General features: G+C 42.6%; 2 protein-coding genes across 2 annotated transcripts in view; one reads left to right on the top strand and one right to left on the bottom strand.

Moving 5' to 3' along the window:
• Positions 1–6,071, top strand: part of LOC125775217 (uncharacterized) — a 46,316-nt gene extending 40,245 nt beyond the window's left edge. Inside the window, exon 4 of the mRNA XM_049445803.1 lies at positions 522–6,071. Coding sequence (XP_049301760.1) covers positions 522–1,579 — 1,058 coding nt within the window. The 3' untranslated portion in view covers positions 1,580–6,071. The remainder of the gene's footprint in view (positions 1–521) is intronic.
• A 9,807-nt stretch (positions 6,072–15,878) lies between these two features.
• On the bottom strand, positions 15,879–21,442 carry LOC125775223 (battenin). Its single transcript, XM_049445828.1, has 5 exons — positions 20,811–21,442; positions 17,258–17,421; positions 16,974–17,132; positions 16,516–16,876; positions 15,879–16,433 (listed from the first exon to the last, which is right to left on the bottom strand). The coding sequence occupies exons 1-5, from the start codon at positions 21,033–21,035 to the stop codon at positions 16,005–16,007; spliced, it is 1,338 nt and encodes a 445-aa protein (XP_049301785.1). The 5' UTR covers positions 21,036–21,442; the 3' UTR covers positions 15,879–16,004.
• Between the last annotated feature and the right edge of the window lie 391 nt (positions 21,443–21,833).

Here is a 21,833-nt window from a genome sequence, read left to right as displayed (position 1 = left end):
ATGATTCTAGCGAAATGGATATATTCTGCATCGACGGGTCATGAGAATTAAATGTTGTTAAGATGATTGTGGTCGTATTTTCATTTCAATATTAATGCCGTTCAATTCATGCGAACAAATTAAAGAAGCGAGACGAAGTTTCTCTCTTTATTATTTAATTATTTCCATTTACTACTTAGTGCCCCACAGTCGACATACTCGACCTATTTTGTTTTGCAATATATTTTATAGACTTTGCAGCAGCTGATGAAGTTATTCGTTAAATTCTAAGTGTGTAATTCGAATGTAGATACAAATTCGGCCATAATTACAAAGGAACGCCGTATTACGTATTTCCTTTACGGTGAAAGATAAAAGTAATTGATGGAATTTTATAAAAAAAAAAACTATTGCTAAATCAGCTATTAGAGCTTTCACAACCAAACACGAGTTATAGGATTTGATGATTTTGTGCGCAATGGCTATTTCACTAAGCCAAGATGCTAATACACCTCTCCACAATGATCCTTCCCTATTTATAGACAATAATATCGCAACACGCAAACCAACGCAATCGAGTGCAGCGATCGGTAACGATCAGGATAATGGTGAAAACGAACTGTTTGATCAGATGGAAAAGAAAGCCAAATCGTACCGCTTGAAGCTGTATAAGAAGCACAAGAACTTCAAGCACACGCACCACCATCGGGGTGGGATTTATCATCAACCGTACCATAACTTTCACCACGACTACTATCGCCGCAAGATGCTGGAGCGTGAGCGGGAACGCTGGAAGAAGATGCAGGACCTGAAGCCGGACTATCAGGGCCAGATCAACTACTACGAGAACTCGAACAAGCTCGAAACGAACGACGACATTATGGCGCATCTGAACGGTCACAGCAGCCAGGAGAAATGGCCCAATTTCGACAAGGTGATGACTTCGCTCAAGACGGAAAGCAAACCGGACAACATCCCACCGTACATCAAGAAGTACAACCGGCGCAACAAGCAGCTGATCGATCTGCTCGAGGGTACGATCGCGCCCCTGTCCGACTACAGTGCGCACAAGCACCGGGAACGCAAGTATCATCGCAGGAAAAATCCGCACTGGATGGAGGAGGACCTGTTCGAGGAGCAGCGACCGAACCAGGCGAAGCCCCAGGGCCTTCAGCGCAACTACATCCAGGAAACGATCCAATCCTCGACGATACACTCGAACGCACTGCCCGGCGAGGGCATTCACATCATCTACGACAAAAAGCACGCGGCGGATCATGACGATTTCGACGATGGTGGTGGCGGTGCGGGGCCTCACCTACTGTACGGCCGGCCAACCATCTCCAGCGGAGGCCATTCGACGGATGGACATCATCCGAACTACAAGCTGTCGTCCCGGGCTGGTCAGTTCGTGTATCATCGTGTTGCGTCACCCCAACCGGTAGGCAATGCTGGTTACGGACGGTTGAAGCGCCAACGTTTGCCGTTTGTGGCGATTACGGATCGGCGCCTCAGTGCACCACCGAAGCGTCGCCCTGCGCCGAACGGTGGCCCCAACCATGTCAACAACAATCTACTGAATCACCAGCCGATGCCTTAAGAATCGAGATCTGTCTAACTCTGTCTCCCCTTTACCTAGTCTGCTTACTCTCCCGGCCCCTCTTGGACTGGTGGGTCATTTAGTTTCATCCTTATCTTCCCTACCTTGCGCCCCTTTAATTGACCTTTTAAAGAAGTCGACATAGTCGACATAAGCAGGTCTTACTGCTGGTTGGAACATATAGTTTCGCTTAACACTCATAAACGCTCTCTTATTACTTCTTAAATATTTCAGTTCCCTCTAGTCTCCCCATCCCCTCCCCTTTCTCCCCACCTCTTCCTTACAATTATTTCCTATTGCCTCTCTCTCTCTCTCTCTCTCTTCCTTTCATTATTTTTACATAAGCTTTAACACTATTGTTTATAGCTGGCAGCATTTCGCTGACAGGACGCTCAGGTGCGTCCTCACGTTAGATCGCACCCGGGTTTTTATCATCCGGTTATCTGGCACACTGTTTCCGTTTTCGCCACAAGGCTAGGGCTGACGATGAGTTGCTATCGATCGAGTGCGATCGCGCTGGGTTTTTGGTATGGGCATCGCACACAGCACCACACAAAATGGCGAACGTGCCATAATGTCCGGGCATGCTAACGGTCGGACGAGTTGGCACACCGAACAAAGAGCAAAATACAGCAAACAAACAAAAAAAAAGCAGGCAAAAGGCATCTGTTCCGTGATGTGTGCGTATCGGGATAGACACTGATAAAAAAAAAACCAAAAAAAAAAATCCAACCCAAAACAAACAAACCAAACAAAACATGATATGAAAACAAAGCAAAGTATTGTGAAAACACAAGCAGAAGACGAAGACAATATATATTTACCGAAGAGATGAAGAGATGATGCTGATGATAATGAATATGCTCACGTATAGGGGATGGAAAGTGAAAAACGATAATATAAAAGGGTGAAAAAAGCAAGAGAACCAGAAGCGGCAACGTTTAAACCCACAAACAAACGAAGAAGTTGCAGAAGAAAAAGAAAAAAAAACATTACAAAAACAAATCAATACAAAATGTTACATATGCACTTATGCAATTACCATCCCAAAACTATTCTACAAATTTTTGGGGAATGAAAAAAAGAGGGGCGGAAGAAAAGCGGAAAGTGGAACGTTCGTTACCATGTAAGACAAATGAAAACAAAAAAATAATTACAAAACAAAACACACACACACCGTTGCAGTGCACCGTTTGGCTTATCCGAGATCGATAGCATCGAGTCATGTTTTGGTAGGGCCCGAGTATGTATGCTGGATATTGGTGGAGCTGTACTGTGTATTTGTCTGCTAGAAATTATCACCCTTCTTGGCCGCACCTAACAAGCTAACAACATATCAAACTGACTAGCTTCACGTCACAAAAGCAGTTGGCAAAAATGGCGTTCAACAAATGGCAGCCCGTTCATCTGATGCAGGCCGACCGGTTCGCCATACCGCTACAGCTATACTAGCACCATTCCTGTACACACTCCACGTGGCGGTTGTCGACCGAGATATCTCCCTGTTTGCTCGATCGCTTGAATTTTGTACCTTGCCGTGGAAAACATAACAAAATGCCCTCCCGCACGGTAGTCTTTAAAATCTTTAATGCACAAACAAAAGACAAAAACAAAGTCATGACAATAATAAACATTTTAAAAAGACAGTTTTTAATAGCGGAAAACAAGACACCTCGTAGCGAAGACCACGTGAATGCTGCGTGATGGGAGAAAGTATGGGAATCGAAGGCACAGATGTTTATTTGTTAACCTATTTCGCGACAACCGAACAAAAAAACATCCCCAAAACACCAGTCTTGCTTTTAAATATGTGTGCAATTCACCACACACCTGTCACATAAAAAAAAACGCTGGGACAACCAACACGATGCGCAACAGTGAAATGTTAACGTAAGTTTTCTATGAAAACACATAAGCAATAGAAAATGACAATATCTTATATGGCGGAAGGCCACGGACGGGAAGTGCGTATGCTGCCACCGACGTACGAGCATAACCGGCGCACTATTTGTTCCCAGCACGTTCATTTGTTCCTCCTTTTTTGCCACAAACCTTTGCCAGGCCTTTATGCTTTATGTGTCGCACGATGTGTAACTTTGTAATTATTTACAACTAGCGCGTCATTGTTTTGGCATTCTTGCTTCATTAAAGTTAAGCGAAAATTTGCACACACGGACATGCATTGTGTCAAGCACGAAGAGAGCACGGTCTTAAGAGGAAATGTTTCGTACGGTGAAGGTAAAATTCAAGCCGACAACCGAATTAAATGAAAAAAAAAACACACACACACGAAAACAATGATCGATGTCAGTGAAGAAAAACACAACGGATACTCCAACCGGTCACTGCACTCTGTGTACTTAAGCGTAAGATTGATAAAACAGCATATAAGCATAATCTAAAACACTACACAGCGTAAAAAAGAGAGAGAGAGCGAAAGCGAAGGAGAAAACACTTGTTGTGCAAATATTTCACCACAAAATCACCAGCAAACATGGGAAGTAAAATTTTAAAATGACAAACAAATGGAAAACTGTTACAAAAAAAAAAAACAAACAATACACACAAATACAATTACAAACAAGCACACCCAAAAAAATACACTAGGCTTCACAATACAACCGCGAAAAAAAAAACGCGGAACAAAATGAGCGGCCGAGAAGAGAAACATCAACTAAGGTAGGAGAGAACAAAACTAATGAAGAAACAAGTTATAGTCAATTTTCTAACGGTTCGAATGTGGAACGGTCTCGAGATAAAGTTAAAACGAAGAAGAATAAAAGAAGCTGTGAAAATACCACAAACCCCCACCCCCACCCACGGGTCGGGTCTGTACAGAAGAAAGTGACAGAACAATACGCCCGAGTAGTAAAATGTGAAGCGTAAACAAAACGGCACTAGCAGATGGGGAAAACGCTCACGCAGCCACACACGCCATCTGGCGGGCAGCAAAAGTAACTAGCCTGTAAGTAAATTTCCAATACATAGGTCAGTATGTGTGTGTGTGTGTGCGTATGTATAAAAATATTGACAGAAAACTAAATTAAATCCCATCATCAAATGACAGCTGATAAACGAGAAGGGTAGAAAAGTTATTAATGGGAAAGTAGTGTTTCATTTCTTTTTTTTTTATTTTTGGTTTTCATTTCCGGTTAGGAAGCTTGCAGCATTTCTGTATATTTTGGAGCAGGCTGTATCGGGCCGACCCTACAATTATAAGTCGACTTACAGTCATTAGGGTAGGTTCATGAACATATATGTACACACACATACAACCGCACACGTACACACACTCACAGAGATGAAAAAACGCATACACTTTTGGGTTGGTCCTCAAGTCTCGCTTGTACTATTTCCCCAGAAGAAGGTAAGACATTTTTTACACTTTTACTCCTATCTTCTTCTGGGCAGCGACGGGTGCAAACGTGAACGATGCATCCGGGATGGTAACACTGTCCTGAAATCGTTCCTGATTATCGTTCTCAGGCAACGTCATGAGAAAGATGCAGGCCAATTCATCCATGCCGATGCGTTTCGTTTTTTTTCCTCCTCGTTCAACATGGTTTCTCTCCGACCATCAATCGGCAGCTAGGTAGAACGCACTGGCCGTGTCAGATTAGCGCACAGCAGCTAGCACGCACGCGTTCTATCCAAAACGTAGACTTGTTGTATTGTTTATGCTCCGCAAAAAAAACAAACTATCCCTATCTATGCTTTAATAGGTGACGTTGCGAAACGGATCTTACGATTTATGGAATGAAATGAAGAGAGAGAGAGAGAGAGAGCGCTTCAAACTGGCGCACTTAAGAACAGTCACTTAAGAAAGGTATCGGAAAATGAAAATGGGAAAGCTCGACGCTACTGAGAGGCCCCACAATAGATCGCTCTGCTTTTAAGGCTGTATCACTTGATCTTTTCCACTAAAATATTTTTTTTTAACATTTGTTTTCGAAAATTATTTTTCAATAATTAATTTTGGTTAAAAGTAAGAATCTGTTTATGAAAGTAACTAAATATCTTCTTTTTTTCAAACAATAGTCGTTGCACAACACTTTCCAGATAGAAAAATAGTTATCGTTCAAATACGCACTATTTCTGACCACAAGTATTTCATTTGTTTTGTGATTTCAATTAATTTTATTAATATTCACCAAAACAGCAGAACAGTTCTTTCTAAACAAAGCACTATCATCGCAGAAGCATCGTAAAGGCACTAGTTAGCTGAATGTACTCCACATCGTTTTGTGACAAAAATGCCATTGAAAGAGTGGAACAGTACATACGATTTACCATCATTGGTGAGGCAAAAAGAAAATAAGCAGAAAGAAAACGAAATTAAAATGCTAAAGATATAAAATAAACAAAAAAAAAACATTCCCCCCAAAAAAGACACGTACACCACATACAAATCCCAACAAAAAAAAACAACAAATGGCAAAGGAACAATAAGATAGAAATAAAGGAGTATGGAAAAACTTGCTTTCAAGTGTTACCCCGGCTCGTTTCATTCGGTCGATTGTGAGAAAAATGGATGGTAAGTGATTAAACAATTATATTCCTTTGCAGGAGATCCTTTTTACAGTGGTTTTGTGTTGGTTTAACTATCTCAAGATACTGTAAAAGATTTTTCTTACGCTTATCGTTAACCACTTGGATGCATTCTTCATAAAGGCATGAAGAATAGTGGGCAAAGTGTATCTGGGAAAAAATATATATCACATCGAAAGAGACAATCCGCCTACAAGCCACGGAGAGATATAAAGGGAAACAAAGAGAAGGGCACAGAAGATTTATACATCCCAACAATGGTAAGTAGAAAAAGCGCCATGATATATGAACACTTAGTTTATGTCGACTTTTATGTCGACTACCCATCACAGTGTCAAGCAACAGAACACCAAACCCTGTGCAATATAAATGTGTATCCTAGCTAACCTAGCTACATTGTTGACCTTCATTGCACATACCAAATGGCGGGAATTTCCCTATTCCAACCCATCTTCCATCGCTGGTTGATGATCGCATATCACACACGCCGGGTTGGAAATATTTTCAACGCATCAATTAGTCATCTAATTACACGGTAATTAAGCATGAATTATGTTGGCACGAAATGCTGATTTGTGGCGCGCATTGTTATCAACTACTCTAATTGCCATACGGGTTTGCGATAAGCTTATTTCCCGCCAAAACAGCTGTTACCATGAGGGTTTTCTGTATTATATTGTATAAGGCAGGACATATTGAGCTGAGTTTCTAGCAGGAGCAGAAAACTAAGGGAACTGTGTTTAAGCTATCCAAATACACGGGTGGTTTTTGCTATTTGAAAGCATTTGGCGCTGACCCATACACCCTTTTATCCCATCAACAGCAGACATTTCGTTGTGGCGCGAAAGCCTTCCAGTATACGCTTCGTCAAGCAATCACATCCGGTAGAATCTGCCAGATCTGTTTAACGGGCATTGATCTAGATACAGGCGAAAGGTTACATCCCCATCTCTACCACCAAGGACGACTCAAAATGTTTCGCTTCGATGCGATTTTCAATCAACGCTTTTTCTCCGCAACCACACTTTTTTTCCACCTCCTCACATATGAACCACCGAGCGGATCCCTGCTCGACAAGCTGTTCATTTCCTTTAACCCACTTCGGATTTGTGTGCCTGGCCTTGATTTCACCACGAACATTTGCCATCCTATCTACCTGTAGGCTTATCTACGGAATTCCATTCCCAGGGACGTTATTGTACGTTCGGGGGAGCCGGCACATCAGCTGCTAAACCGAAGGTTCAAACCGGGATGATGATAGGAAAAGTGAAAAAGGAACCCCAGCACAAATGGAAAAGAAATGGAATAAACCTTCAACCAAAAGAAGGACCAAAAAAACACCTAGAATGTGAAGAGAAAGTTTGAGGGCGTGAGAAAACTCTCCACCCCTTAACACCGGACGACTTTCGCATGAACTCAACAGCCATCCCAAGAAACGTTACGGATGGGTTGACGGTGGGATTGCACAAAGAACGCACAAGAACGCACCACCATATGGAAGATAAGAGCAAAAAAAAATCCTCCCCCAGACCCGGATTTGGAGACTTCACCATACCGTACACCTTCGCACGGTAACCAAGTGAAGGTGGAAAAAAGGGGGATGGAGAAAAAAAAGTTGGTGAAAAGTTTAATCTCACTGACAGTATTCTTAGCCTTAGACCGCACTCAGCTAACCCGTACGACTGGTGGAAGCCATCTTGTCGGTCCCATTTCGATGGTAAAAAATAAACGCTCCACTGCGGATACTTGCAGCCCCAGTTTTCTATTTTTTTTATGATAGGATAGGGCAGTCCGATTTCTTTAGCCGGCGAGATTGTGTCATGTGTTCGATTGTCAACCTCCACCCGGGTACAGTGTCCATAATCGATGGTGACAGTCTGTTGCTATAGCGCAGGAGTTTTGTTTCGCATCGTTTCCAGACCACACGAACAGCTTTACTCCAAAAGTCCCGGAAAGCCTGGACCGGATATGAAACTATTCCCCCCAGAAACGCAAGAACACTGGCGGAAATGGGCCCAGCTCCTTTTTGGCAAAACTATTTCCCCGTTTGCGCATTGTGAGCATTTAGAAAAGCCACATTTCATAAGAATTTCCCGGAGGCAGCTTAGACATTCACTGGGGGTGAGTGGTCAGTTCTAAAACTTGAACCAGCATCACACACCGGTTTGGGTTTAATTCGAAGAAATGTTTGACATCCACCGCCAGGAAGGGATTTGAAAGTTTTAACCAACGGTGTTGGCCATTTGCTTTGAAATTGTTACTCACCGTTCGAGAGCTTAAGACTTTCGTTCGGTTTTCGGCGTTCGGTCAGTCGGCGGGACATTAGTTTTATCGTAGTTTTAAGTCGGTCGGTCTCTCCGCCCAAGCGTTTATGATTCATATCGCTGTGAAGAGCAGTTTGTGTAAGTTGCGAAAGAAAATGTTTCAATACTATCGAGTTCCATCGTTTGTGGTTTGTGGTTGCAATCGTTTGACGCAAAACCCAACTGAAACGACTGAAATGGCCATCCGTAATAAACAAAGGATTTTAAAGATATTGCTTTTCGTGCTGAAATGATTCCTCTCGCAGAAGAATGTGCTAGTGGATCGGCTGATGCATTTATTCATGGCATTAGTCGGTCTTGATTTATATAAAATCCTTTAGATCATAAAGCGTTGACGGAGCTTTCAGGATCGAAAGTGCAAAGCTATGGTGTGCCTTCTTGCATTTTAATCAACCGTAAGCTCCCGTTTCATCACATGGCGCCGTCGTGCACACTTAAGGCAGGCGTCTGGCACAAACACCGGGGGGGAACCGGTTTATGCCACCGTATTTTATCTAGGCTCGTGTAGGTGTATACATTTTCCTAGAACGAGAACACCATTACCCGGTTGACCGAACGGTCAAGAGTTGTTTACTCACTACCGTGCGCTCCTTTGAAGAAAACTAAACAAGAATCGTCCTCCAGCCGACGACGGCAAGCACCGGCAGTATCCTAACGAAGGAAAAAAGCAAGCAGGCCATAATGAGACGCTTGTCCGGGCGACAGCAAAAACCTTAACTTTTCGTCTCTCGCTCCCCATCGTTTCCCCGTTCTTGGCCTATACCTTTGGCTCCCCGGTGTATGACTGTCAAGCGCAGGAATGGGAATACATTAGGACCGTTTTTAATTTCCCTGCAGTCCCTGGCCAAACGGCCCCCAGGACTCGGTTTGGATTCACCGAGCGTACTGCATTGAAAATCGTCAAGCTGGGGGGGAGAGCAAAAAAAAATAACCCCCCTGCATTCCACCCAAAACAGAGGAAGACATCTAACCCCGGAACACCGAAGGCCCAGAAGCAGGCAAAGATTAATAAAAATTAAAATTCCACCACTCGAGTTGCTCGTAACCGCAGCCAGGCACAAAGTTCCCCCTCGAGGAGGGGCCAATGGCTTCCGCTGAAAGGGATTTTATCACTTTTGCTATCCGAGACACACCCGGCGACCAGTTTCCGCCGTTCTGTTTTCCCGCAAAATGTTTGGCAATGTTCGCGTGCGCGAATGAAGCGAGAAAACTTCCAACTTTCCAGCCCAGAAGTGGACGCGAAGCCAAAGGCACTGGGGAACCGTGGTACAAAGATTAAAAGCTTTGAAACTTTAGCAGCTGCCTCGGAGTGCAACGTTTTGCGGGAAAGGTGGGGGGTGGGAGGCAATGGAAAAGGATGGCGGCCAGCAAATGGTGGCTGCCGTTCGGTTCGTTTTGACTTCAAACGAAGTGGGTATCGTTGTCGAAAGTGTTGCAATTGCAACTGGCCACCATTGGTTGGGTTTTTGCCACAAGAACGTAACTGACTGGGAATGGTTTGCTACCCCCTAACGAGCGTTTCATTTGGAAGTTTTGTTTGTGGTTCACTTTTGCATTCGTGTTTGATAAGCATAAGCGATGAATATTTCCATGGAAACGATATTACGATTGTATAATTTACTTAAATTTATATTACAGATATAAATATATAAGCTGCTTGAACAGTGAGAAGTCGCACGGCGCCAAGTTGTGGAACGATATTAGTTTTTTGGCGAAATGGGCTGAGAGTTGTTTTTCCAAAATTCCAGTTTTTTGGGGTGGATAGTGTTATGTAAACGACGCATAAAGTTTAGATAATATTCGATTCACGACAATTGAAGAAAACAGTCAACACCTTCTTGATTTTTGAGCGACTTCGGGTTGAAACTAGGGCTTAACAAATCTTCCGCAGAAAATTGAATCCGAAAGTAAAATGTAATTCAATTTTTTTGTTCTAAACAAAAGTGGATTTTCCAAAATAGAATAAAACAAAATATAGTGTATCTTGTACACTAATCAATATTTAGACGTGACGTAATTTGGAAGATATTTCAAAGACACTCCTGCCAACTTTCAAGGAATTCGCCAATTCGCCCAACTTCAAATGTTACCTTATTTTTTGTATACAGTAGTGCAACGATCAATATGATCATACTCTTATTATAAGTACCACTTCCTTACAGTGTGTTTGATTAGCTTAAGATTGAAGGCTAAAGGAAAAAATATATTGGAATACTGAGTTTAAATTTTCGGTCTTTAAAAAACATTCAAGTAACATCCTGTAGGAAACTATTTACTTTTCCTCAAACATGGCCATCAACACAAAGAAGCGGACTAAACAATAGACGAATTGTAGACGAAACAACTGATCTTTGCTCTGTTTTAAAATAAATAGGTACTTGGCGAAAGCAGCCTTTTGATCTCTTTCACTCCGTTCTATTACATCGAAATACGATCGATTATCGACAAATATTATATACGAAAGAAACGCTCTTTTCCGAATTTTTTTTCCGCGAAAGAACAATCCGAATCCTTGAAACATTTAGCTCAATAACATCAAGAATTAGAGCAGGAGTAAGAGACTCACGTTTAAATTAACTCCTCTCATTCCCAAAAAGAACACACCGTGAGCAATCTTATCTACATCGATGTAGCCAAAAACATTCAATCACCCAATTAAACCAAGATATCACAAAACGGTTAATTAACAAACTAAAGCACTTCCCATTATTAGGTATGCCCGCTGTTCCGTAGGTCATCCTACACCAATATATCAATTCCACATCGAAATCCTTCTCTGATGGTGTCAAATTTGCTCCCAAACTAATAGCCCAGCAAAGTGCAACAATCAACAACGATTATCTACCGGGGTACCGGGCATATCGGCATGTGTGCCGTCCAGCAACCCGACAGCTTATCGAGCGGCTTACCCACCATTTGTCTCCTTTAGGGCGACAGTCGTTTGCCTCACTGGTTTGCTCCTTCCAAGATTTTCGATACAAATAGCCGGCACACTCGGTGCTCGACGGGGTGTCTTTAATCCTTGAGCGCCATTAAAACAAACGACTGTCGTGTTTGTCCTTTTGCGCTCGGAGTTCTTGAGCAGGCCCCCGGGGGGTCTTTGCTGGTTGTGGCGGGTAGTGGCCTGGTACACAGGTCATCTTTCTTGCTTTGCATAATGGGGCCATATTCTTTTGGTAAGCGGTAGCATTGCCACGATCTTGCTGCTAATGAAAATTGCGTGCGGGTTTCCACTGCAGCGGAACACGTCGAAGAGGATAGCCTTTGTCCGGGCACATTTCCACCACCAACGTGCTCGATAATAAAGGTCCGGTCGTCGTTGCTTGATTTCTTGCTTTTACCCAAAAACGACGGGTAAACGACGGTGAACACCCGAATGTCCGTATTTAAGGGGCGAGAACGTATTCCCCAAAATTCGTCCGCTTTTCCTCTTGGGCACAGGTGAACGTACAAATAATTATCGTTGCTACACTTATCGGTTCTAATTTATAGATATAGAACCCCCGCCAAAATGACCACTGGGAGAGATTCGGTTTTGGTGCCGTCGCTTTAGATGCCGTCCAGATTCCGTCGTAGCTGACCCGAACGAAAAGGAATAACCAAAACCAAACGTACCAGTAGAAGATCCCTGGTGGAATATGTTTTTGATTTATCTTTACCACGCTTTCAGCTCCATTCTGTGACTCGGTGAACAGTGAACCGATCCTGCTGAATGCCACCAAACGCTCCGGCAGTGGAGACGACAGAACGTGTCCTTACGTACACCGAGCACAGCCCGGAGACTAATGGCTTTCCGGGGGATAATTTCGAAATTATTTTCTCTATTTCCTACCATCCCTGTGTGCCGACACCTGTACCGACACCGCACCGAATGGTTAATGGCTAAACAAATGGTGAAAATACTCTACCAACATTCAGTTCGTTGTGCAACTTTTACATACGGTGCAGATTTATGTTTCATATGACTAAATATCCCCCGAACAACCAAGGGTTGTTCCGCCGCCCCATTCTTGTAGAGGGGGGCCTCGCACCACTTTAACGACAAGCACCAACACCAGTGGAAACCATAAAGCTGATGATGACGGCGGAAGGAAGCCAATTTTCATAAAAATTCAAATTTGCCTCCATTGAATTTGAGAACCATATGAAAGTGGAAGCATATTTGTCGTTTCCTGCAGAATCGTTTGGATACGGGTTGCCTCGGTAGCATTTCCCTAACCTTAGATCGTGCACGTATTTGGGACCAAATTTTCGAGATGAGAGGCAGAAGAAAAAAACACAACTGCCACAAAAACCGAAACGAAGAAAAACTATACATTCAAGGAACCGTGGTACGCCCCGGTACGGTAAACCACCAGGGCTACGGTTTATGTTTGGAAGCGCGTATATTACATCAGTTTGACATTTCGAGCCGCGTGTCGAACGAATCCTCGCGCGTCGGAACGGCAAAACGAGCCCACGTGCACACCAAAGCCTATCAAGAGCGGGCCACCAATAAAGAGTTGCGCAGAAAACTGGAACCGAGACATTGCTCGAGACATTTCACTGAAGCAGCCCCGTTTTCATCGCAATGGGTATGGGCAAATTCCATGTGAAAAATGAAAATAAAACCAAGTGCAAATAGCGCGGTGCCTTATTTCCTTTTGCTCGTTTTGTACAGTGTCTTGAATGAGAATAATGTGCTCATTCCACCGACTGTGGTTAATGGCGAAGGAAAGGAGTTTGCTTTCTTCGTTGGGCAGGTTGTATAAATTCCCAGCCACAACGGAATGCTGACGAGTGGATGTAATTTATATTTTTCAGCACCATTTTTTTCTTTCTTAATTGTTAAGTGTGTGTACTTTCATCATTTCTAACGCCGCTCTGGAAGTTGCTTTCCAGTACCAACCAATCTTGACATGCTTTATAGCATTGAACAGGACGATTAAACTCTTGCCATTTAATAATGATGATGCCCTGTTCGATATTATACACTGATCCTGTAAACCACTAGGTATTTGGTGTTGGTAGAATATAATTAGCAAAGGCTTTTATTTGATATCATGTTGATAAGTCCTTTTTCACAACGTCTCATATGTTTGATTTTTTATTCTCATTGGAATTCTATATCCTCAGGTCTCCCAAGCACAACTTATTGATAATATTTAATCAAACTTTTGAAACTTTAATACCAGGAATTGTTGATTTTTTTAAGAGAAATCCAAATGTGCTTTAGAAGATTATCAGAAATTAAATAATCGCATTACTTCAATCTTTTCAATAGAATTATTCTCTTAATAAGTATGTTGAAGGTTTTAAGATGTCTCATACATCTGTCAAGTTTGCATGAACAATACAACTGTTTTTGGAAGAAATATAAGCTCTACCTTAGGTAATCGCAGATGGTCACCATGAACTACAAACGTGCCTCATGGACAGCAAGTTCATCCACAAATCGCATTGTCCAGAATTCTCAAACGTCTATTCTTGTGCTATTTCCAGATCGTCTTGGCGAACAGGTTCTTCAATGTCTAAACTGCAACAATTCTCTTCGTTTGAACTAATTTGAAGAAGTGTATGGCCAGATTGTCACAATACCTACAGCATTTGAAGTGTTGAAATAAGTGTCTCTGATGAGTTTCATGTATTAGCTAATAGCTTTAATAGTTCCTTAGTTCCTATATTATGTTCGCTTTTTATGCCCTCTCTTGAAACTTATCTCTCTATGAAACTTAATATTGAACATCTCATATGCTATGCCAACCCTTCATCTATAATCTTTATTAATAACACATTTATTGACACAATGAAGGGTGTAAGAATGTCCGGAAACGTACACATCCGGATAAGACTCAACTGCACTCAAAAGCTCTCACAGCAAGCACGTACTTTTCTTCCTCGTAGAACCGTTCATTTCAGGTGCTAATACTCGTCTTTCCAAGTTGTTCGGTTCGGTACGGTAGCAAAGATGATGATTTGTAAAAAGGACTTTTTTAACCAATTATGTTTAACCTTTTCCATCAACACTTGGCACAAAACGGTGGTAAAGGGTGTTAAACTTTCACCGCATCCAGGCGCGTCACACTGGCAAACCGATGGTACCGAAGTGACAATGGCATATCGGGAGCTGGCTACAACTTTTCGCCCGGTTCCTTAGCACACACGTGTGTGTATGTGTGTGCTACCAGTTGCCACATAAGGTTTGCAAGCGTAGAAATTATGCAAATGTAAACATGAAACTATGTAGATTGCATTACTTCCGGTGGGAATAGCTGGAGGAAACGGTACGGTACACTGTCCAGGCGAAGGTGAAACTCTAAACCTCGAAACCCGCTGGAATGTCTGCTAACCCTCCCCCAAAAGGGGTGCCACCATTTGCATCAGGCCGGAAGGTTTTTCCCCCCCAAAAGGATGATGGCAAGGTGGGAAAGGTTCGCAAAGGATGCAAAGCAAATTGTTTTTTTCCCCCCCTTCCCGGACTGACTTTGACTGTCGATGAATTTTAGGAAGCATCCGTTCGTACACAGTTCGATAAACTTCTAAAATTCACTTCCACACCGGACGTACAGGTATATCGGCCGGCACACGCAAACACTACCGCAGCCCGGCCAGCGGATAGTTTATAAACCGGATAAAAACATGTTTGCATAATTTATCCCGCTTCTCAAATCTGCTTAGCTGGACCAGGTCTGTAGGTTCGCAACCGGCCGTAACGGGGTAAGCGGGAATGGCCGACAAAGCACAGGGAGCAGTGATAAAAAGTTGGCCCATCCACGGTCCAGCTGGGTTCGGGTTGGGTTTCCCTTTTTACTATTCGCATGCTAGCGTCACATATCGGAAAGGCTGAAACCGTAAGCGTCCTTCTGCGAACGCTAAGGGATTGTTGGAATTTTATATAATGACAAAAAAAAGTGGCTTTAAGGATTGTCTGCAATATGTTTTTTGTTGTGGTTTTTTTTATTGCCCTTAAGAAATATATTATTTCAAAGAAAATATTTACGTCGCAGAACCTTAACTCTAAGTTAAGGTTTAATATATCGTTTCTGGTTTGTTTTACTTGACATTGAAATAAAATAAAAATTCCTGATGAACGTTTAAACTTTTTCAAGCTGATTTAATATTTACAGAAATATCCTGAATTCAAATTAAGCCACTTGAATAATTTCACTACTTACTTCATGATAGAATGAAAATCGTGTGCTGTGGATTGCCTAATTTTAGGCATATTTCTGCTTAGTCGACGACATGTATTTCAGAAACGTGATAACCAGAAATTACTGCCGCCATGTCATCTCTACAATTTATATTGTTTTATTTTTAATAACTTTTGGAAAACTTTATTCTCATTGTGACTTTAATTTTCTCTTTAATCATCCGAACGAAGCCTTGCTTTTTCTTTACTCAATTTTAACACAAATCATTTGAATCACGGATGACACATGCAAACATAACGAGATAATTGTGTAAAACACTACACAATTGTTTTATTGGACTTTTTTTTGGGGCTTATAACAAAATCCCTGATTCCCTCTGAAGAACAAACGATAATACGTCCTAGTTGGTTGGTTGATTCCCTAGAGCAACCGATCAGGCACCGGCAGATCACAGATCGCATTGTGCGACGGTATGGCAGCAACACCGGCCAGGGCAATACCGACCGAATCCGAGATGGACGTAACCATCATGGCGTATTCGCGCCTTGCCGCCGGTACATCCGTTTGGATGCGATAGAATGTGTTGACGTAGCCACCACCACCCAATAAACCTTCCCACAGTATAAGCACGAAGATGATCCAGATCGAGGGTGTGAAGTAGTATACCGCCTCGAAGGTGAAGTACACCACGTTCAGGAACTGGAACACAGCCATTATCCACACGTGCCGGAATTGGATCAGGTTGACCGATGAGCGTGATATAAACACACCGATCTGATAGATCACCTGATACCAACGATACTGTTCCGACTGTGACAGCCAGATGCCGGGGAAGTAGACTAGCTCAAACTGTGGGAAAATGCAGAAACATTGGAAGGTGTTTAGCAACTTTGGTTCCTATTTTTGATAACAAACATTTTATCACACTTACCAGCCCTTGGTTAATATAATACTCCAGCAGGTACACCAATATCAAAGGAATCATGTAGATAAACAGCGAAGGAATGTAACGAATCCGTTGGTTCCAGTTCTCTAGCGGCCTCTCATCCTCCGGCAGTGTGTTGTAGTCTATCTCTTCCGGCTTTTCCTTCGCATCCTCCAGCACGGCCGGTTTGTTCGTATCCTTGTGACGCAACAGCAACCAAAATGCGGCCGCTTCCAGTCCAGGTACGACGAGCATAATCAGTATGGTAGTCTTCGGTGTTAGACCGAGCCCCGTCAGCCCGGTGTATGAAAGTGAACCGGCAATACCGGCACCACCCGTCCCAGATGACCAGGTGGAAATAACGTTCCTGTGTAGCATGGGAAACAGTGCGGAAATCCGCGCATAGCGGACACATTCGTTACAGACGCTCATTAAAAACTAATAAAAAGCTTTTTGCTACTAACTTGTTGAAATACGTCGCGTACGCTAGGAACGTGGCTTCACCGAGCCCGGACGAGAACGAGGTTGCTATAACGCCAACGAACAGCACCCATTCGACGGTGGCAAACGCCGTTAGTAGAAAGCCAGCGGCGGCTGCCGCGACACACAGGAAAATTCGAATGCTACAGATGAAAAACAGCAGCGAGAAAATTGGGCAGCAACAGAGAAAAAAAACGAATCAAAAGCGTGAGAAAAGCTCCATCTGTGGATGTTGGATGGGCCGACTATATGGCCGGTTTGTACGTACTGTTTCGCTAGCGGAAGGAACGATGCAATGGATTTGACGGCCAGTGCCGGCAGTATGTCCGCCAGGAGAATTGCACCGGTCGAGAGCTTGTTGCACGGTCGTTTCTCATAGCCGTAGGTAACGTCATCGGCCCGGGCCGTTGTGTTAGCTGTGCCGTAGTCGTACTGCAAAGGGAATGGGGAGAAAAGTTACACATAAATCGTTTCGAGCCAGGTCCATCAACAGATTGAACGAGCTGCCATTTTCGTGTCGGGGCATTGTCGGGGCACATGATATTGTGCGATACACGCGCATTGCATGCAGCTGACGTTTCGTTGGCTTCCCGGAGCCCCCGGACGGGGGGGTGTATGGATCTCGACTCATTAAGCAATAAAGGGGCAAAACAGTTCAAAAGGTTGCAATAAAAAAAACATCACTTTTAGGTAGTAAATGGTTCGTAACGCGCCATCATGAAGTATCTTCGGAAATGCTGCTTTGGAAATGGCGCCTGTTTTGCGCTGCAGAGATTTTATTATGAATTAGTATTTAGTATTGCAATCATGAACAACACTGAAGGTGTATGGAATCAGAACAATCCTTATCTTTTGTATTTGACAATAATTTTCAACAATAATTCACTGACATGTGTTGAGAATTATCACTCTTTTCAGTGAGTAGAAACAGAGTCTAAGAGTGGTAAGGATTAGAATCTATTAATCACCCTTTTGAGTAGTCACTAATCCTTTGACTACTCTTTTTCGTTTTAATTCACTCACTGTCTATACCGATTAGGGACTCACTCTTTTGCGTTTCAAATTACTCTACAAGAGTTAACAGGATGGTTTTCTTACTCTATTTGGATTTAAATTATTCAACAAGAGTGTTTTGGGATCTCTGAAGATAAATGTTTTTTAATTGAAATTTATTCGAAAACTGTAATTTGTGTTATTCACTCTTATTTTGTGATTTGAATCTAATTAGAGTAACCGTTAATAGAGTTTGCCGTTCATGATTAATTAATCATAAATAAAAAAGTGTTTAATAATGATCGAATGCAAACAAATATTCGAATGCGCTTGATTTGTGTTTATTGCGATTTATTGCGAATTTAACCATATGAAAGTTAACATGGTATGAATCTGTTTGTTGTCTAATTTGATAAAACATTCAACTGGGTTTAACGTCGTACATTTATCGTACATCGTAATTTTATATATTGGTGTAATAGACCATACAGGTAAGAATATTTATAGGAAGCTTTTTAAATCAATATTAACTGTATAATAAATAGGAAAATTTCACCTTCCATTCCTTTCAGTGATAAAGTCCACCAACCGAATCTATTTTCAATCTATGATATGGAACAACAATCCACCATGCCACGGCAACATTAACCCGTGGATGAGCTACAATATTCCCAGCTGAACCCATTTGCTGCAGATGCCCAAGATGGCCAACAAAACCCATGCCATGGTCAGCAAACGCTCCAAGCAAACACACGGTGTAAAGTTCCTTTTGTTATTTTATCGCTGCCAGTATCAGTGCCACCGAGCATCGCGATGGTGGAAACTGAATTTCACTAAAGCCTACCTTACAAACACCCTAGGCTAGGTGGGCGAATTTTACAACAATGAAACTTACAGCGGACTGTTTTCCATGTTGAGGATTTGAAAGCTTTCGGAAAAGGCTCACGTCCAGCGAGTTGACTGGGAGAGTCAACGTGAGTCTTATCAACCGACCACAAGCCACAGCGGATTTGTCAGCTTTGCATCATATTTCAACTATAGGAGATAATTGTACAAACAAACCAGAAACGGTCCGTCATTTCCTTTTACCAGCTAAATTATGTTAACTAGAAAAAAACAGTTTTTCGAAAAAAAACAAAATAATGAAACGGTTCTGAACGAAAACGTCTTTGATAAGGGGTTTAAAAAAATATACAATCTTTTCAAAAAAAGGTAATATAATCAAATAAGTATTAACCAGTTAATTTAGGTGACTTTTTCCTGATAGAGCTTCATTGTTTTTTTTTAATTTAAATGGTTCGTTTCCTCATACGACACAACTATATTCCTAAACTAATACAGCAAGGGGAAAGAACAAACCGCACGATATCATAGTTTGTCATCATTAAGATAGAGTAGACCCCAAAATTGGATCCATCTTTTGGGCCCAGATCATGCATTTATTGTTAAGTATGTCCATTAGTTTTGATTAAACATAATGGTAACATGTTGATAGAATGACTGGCATTTAAAAGCACCGATTGGAGTTCCTGTGAGCTTGCTAACGGATGTCCAGAGCAGTTATCCTAAATGCGAATGGTTTTATGGCAGTTTCGGGCTATTACTAATCTTCACCGCCACAATTTTGTTTAGTCCGTTGCATTGAGATTTTTTTGTTAAACTCTTTTCCAAGCATCAAATCATATTCTTCAGTGGAAGAAATTTCTAAATTATTGGTTAAATGTTTTATTTTTAAAATATTCAAAAATTTAGTCACTCTCAACAGAGCATCTTCAGAGCTTTCATGATTTTGGACTTTTTCCAAATAATTTTCGTTTCACCCACAAGGTTTTTACAGAAGCGTTTTTATCTTCAACCCTCTCAAATGAGCTCCAAAATATAAACACATTAATAGCAAACGTTGACTTGTTTGTTGAAAAGTTATTGGAAGCTAAAAGGCAGTGGTTCACTAACTTTAGAGCTTAACGTTAGACATTTAATTTAAAACTATCGATTTTACAGTGGTTGCTTCTATCCCTTTTAACCTTTTTTAATTAAACTTTACCCACCAACCTTGATGTTTGTTCTTGACAGACGGACCAAGACACCGCATCCTATGAATGGCCTAAGGAAGTCTATCATTCAAACAACCCCCAAGGATAATGGGTACTAACGTTGTTATTCCCGTAGGACCGTGTACTGTGGATAGTCTTGTAAATATTAGCTTTAATTTGCCTTTATCACGTTTCACCCCCTTGTCATTCTTGCGACTGATAAACTGTCAATCGTATCACACTGATATAGGCCCTCAGACAAGTTTGTTTCGCTAAACCTTGAACAGTGGGTGGGACTATTTCTGGAGGGCGATCACGCCTTCTTACTTCATAAACGGAAGGTCTCGTACCATCAGGGTTAAGGTCCGGTTATCAGGTAGCGGTAGACGACTGAGACATTGAGTAGGTAAAGAATTGGCTAATCAATCATTCAGCAGACGCATCGTGCAAGTGTACGTGGTAATACCCTAGGCCAGTGATGACACCACGTGATGATCATCATGACAACCGCACCATAATACACGTGGTCGGTTTGAGGAGATTCCCCGTTTATAGAAGCGCCAGCTCATCGACCCATTAACACGTACCGCTTCTACTGTCCCCTGGCAGCTTGTTATGGGCGATCGATCAAAACACCTGCGAAACGTGCCCGTTTGTTTGCAAATAAAGCACGCTGCCAGTACTACTATACGTGCATCGAGCAGCAAACCAGTCACTCAAACAGACGCACGAAACGCGAGTTCCCAACGACACGATCGTTCGTATCATCCCCACCGAACCACTTTCACTACTCACCAGCATTGAACTCTTGGCGTGATCACCACCCTCTCCCTCCAGTTCCTTGAGAATATCGTGTGCAGCAGTCAGCATGACCACATAGCCATAGTTGTTGCACAGTCCCAATATCCAGTAGGCCACCAGATCGCGCCACAGACCTTTGTCTTTCGGTGGCGCCTGTTCCGGATCGTCTTCCGTCAGCGGCACAACCGACGGAGACGATGCTTCACCGAGATCGGTCATTATGTTTATCACACGGCTTTTGCACGCCTTTAAGGGCACTTTGTTTGACTTTCGTCAAGACACGCTTGTTGGCTGGACGGTTCCGGCTATCAGCACTACACTAGCACACTCACACACGCGTACACAATTTATGGCCGTTTTTCCTTTGTTACAAGACTTTATCGAAACTGCAGCTATGTGTAGGCAATGCAACGTTACCATTCATTGCCCTATTTTGCCCTAAAAACCCGTCTCATCAGTGTGTTCAGCAAAGCAGAGCCCCTCTGCCTTGTCGTTGATGACCTCGAAGGTCGTTCGCGGTCAGCCACTCGCGTTAACACCTTGGATCAGCAGCTGTAGCAGCAGCAACACCACGCGCAATCTACTCCGACCGAACGCACTCGAGCGACTAATAAACGACGCACACACCGCGTCGATGGTGGTGGCCACTTCCAATCGGACAGTGTCTAAAGATTTGCCGCAAGCCACACAAACACACTGAGTGTCGATCGTATAGGGTGAGACCCCGCATGATTAAGCGGCCAGCGCGACATGGTGTGCCCGGTCGATGGTGGGTTACAGGCGTGCGTTGATGATTGGTTTCGGCCTCGCAGGGAACCACAAATTATTGCCAATTCTTTCTTATCAGTGAATTTTACCGCCGCAAACATTGCTGCGATGCTGACCTGCGTTTTTTTAAAAGGCTGGTAATAAAACACGTGGTGTTCTCGGGGTACTGTGAGATGATGCGCAAGCAGAAAATGGTTTAAAAAGACCGTAATTGTAGTGAAGATATAAATTTGATTTTTTTCCCCATTT

Source organism: Anopheles funestus, chromosome 2RL, assembly GCF_943734845.2.
Source record: "Anopheles funestus chromosome 2RL, idAnoFuneDA-416_04, whole genome shotgun sequence".
NCBI lineage: Eukaryota > Metazoa > Arthropoda > Insecta > Diptera > Culicidae > Anopheles > Anopheles funestus.
This window is presented reverse-complemented; position numbering and strand designations above follow the sequence as displayed.

Excerpts from the sequence above, each read along its gene's own strand:
- LOC125775223 (XM_049445828.1), bottom strand. The coding sequence starts at position 21,035 with ATGACCGATCTCGGTGAAGCATCGTCTCCGTCGGTTGTGCCGCTGACG. Across the intron at positions 17,422-20,810 it reads ACGCCAAGAGTTCAATGCTG|TACGACTACGGCACAGCTAA; the intron begins GTGAGTAGTGAA and ends TTCCCTTTGCAG. Across the intron at positions 17,133-17,257 it reads TTCCTTCCGCTAGCGAAACA|CATTCGAATTTTCCTGTGTG; the intron begins GTACGTACAAAC and ends TTTCATCTGTAG.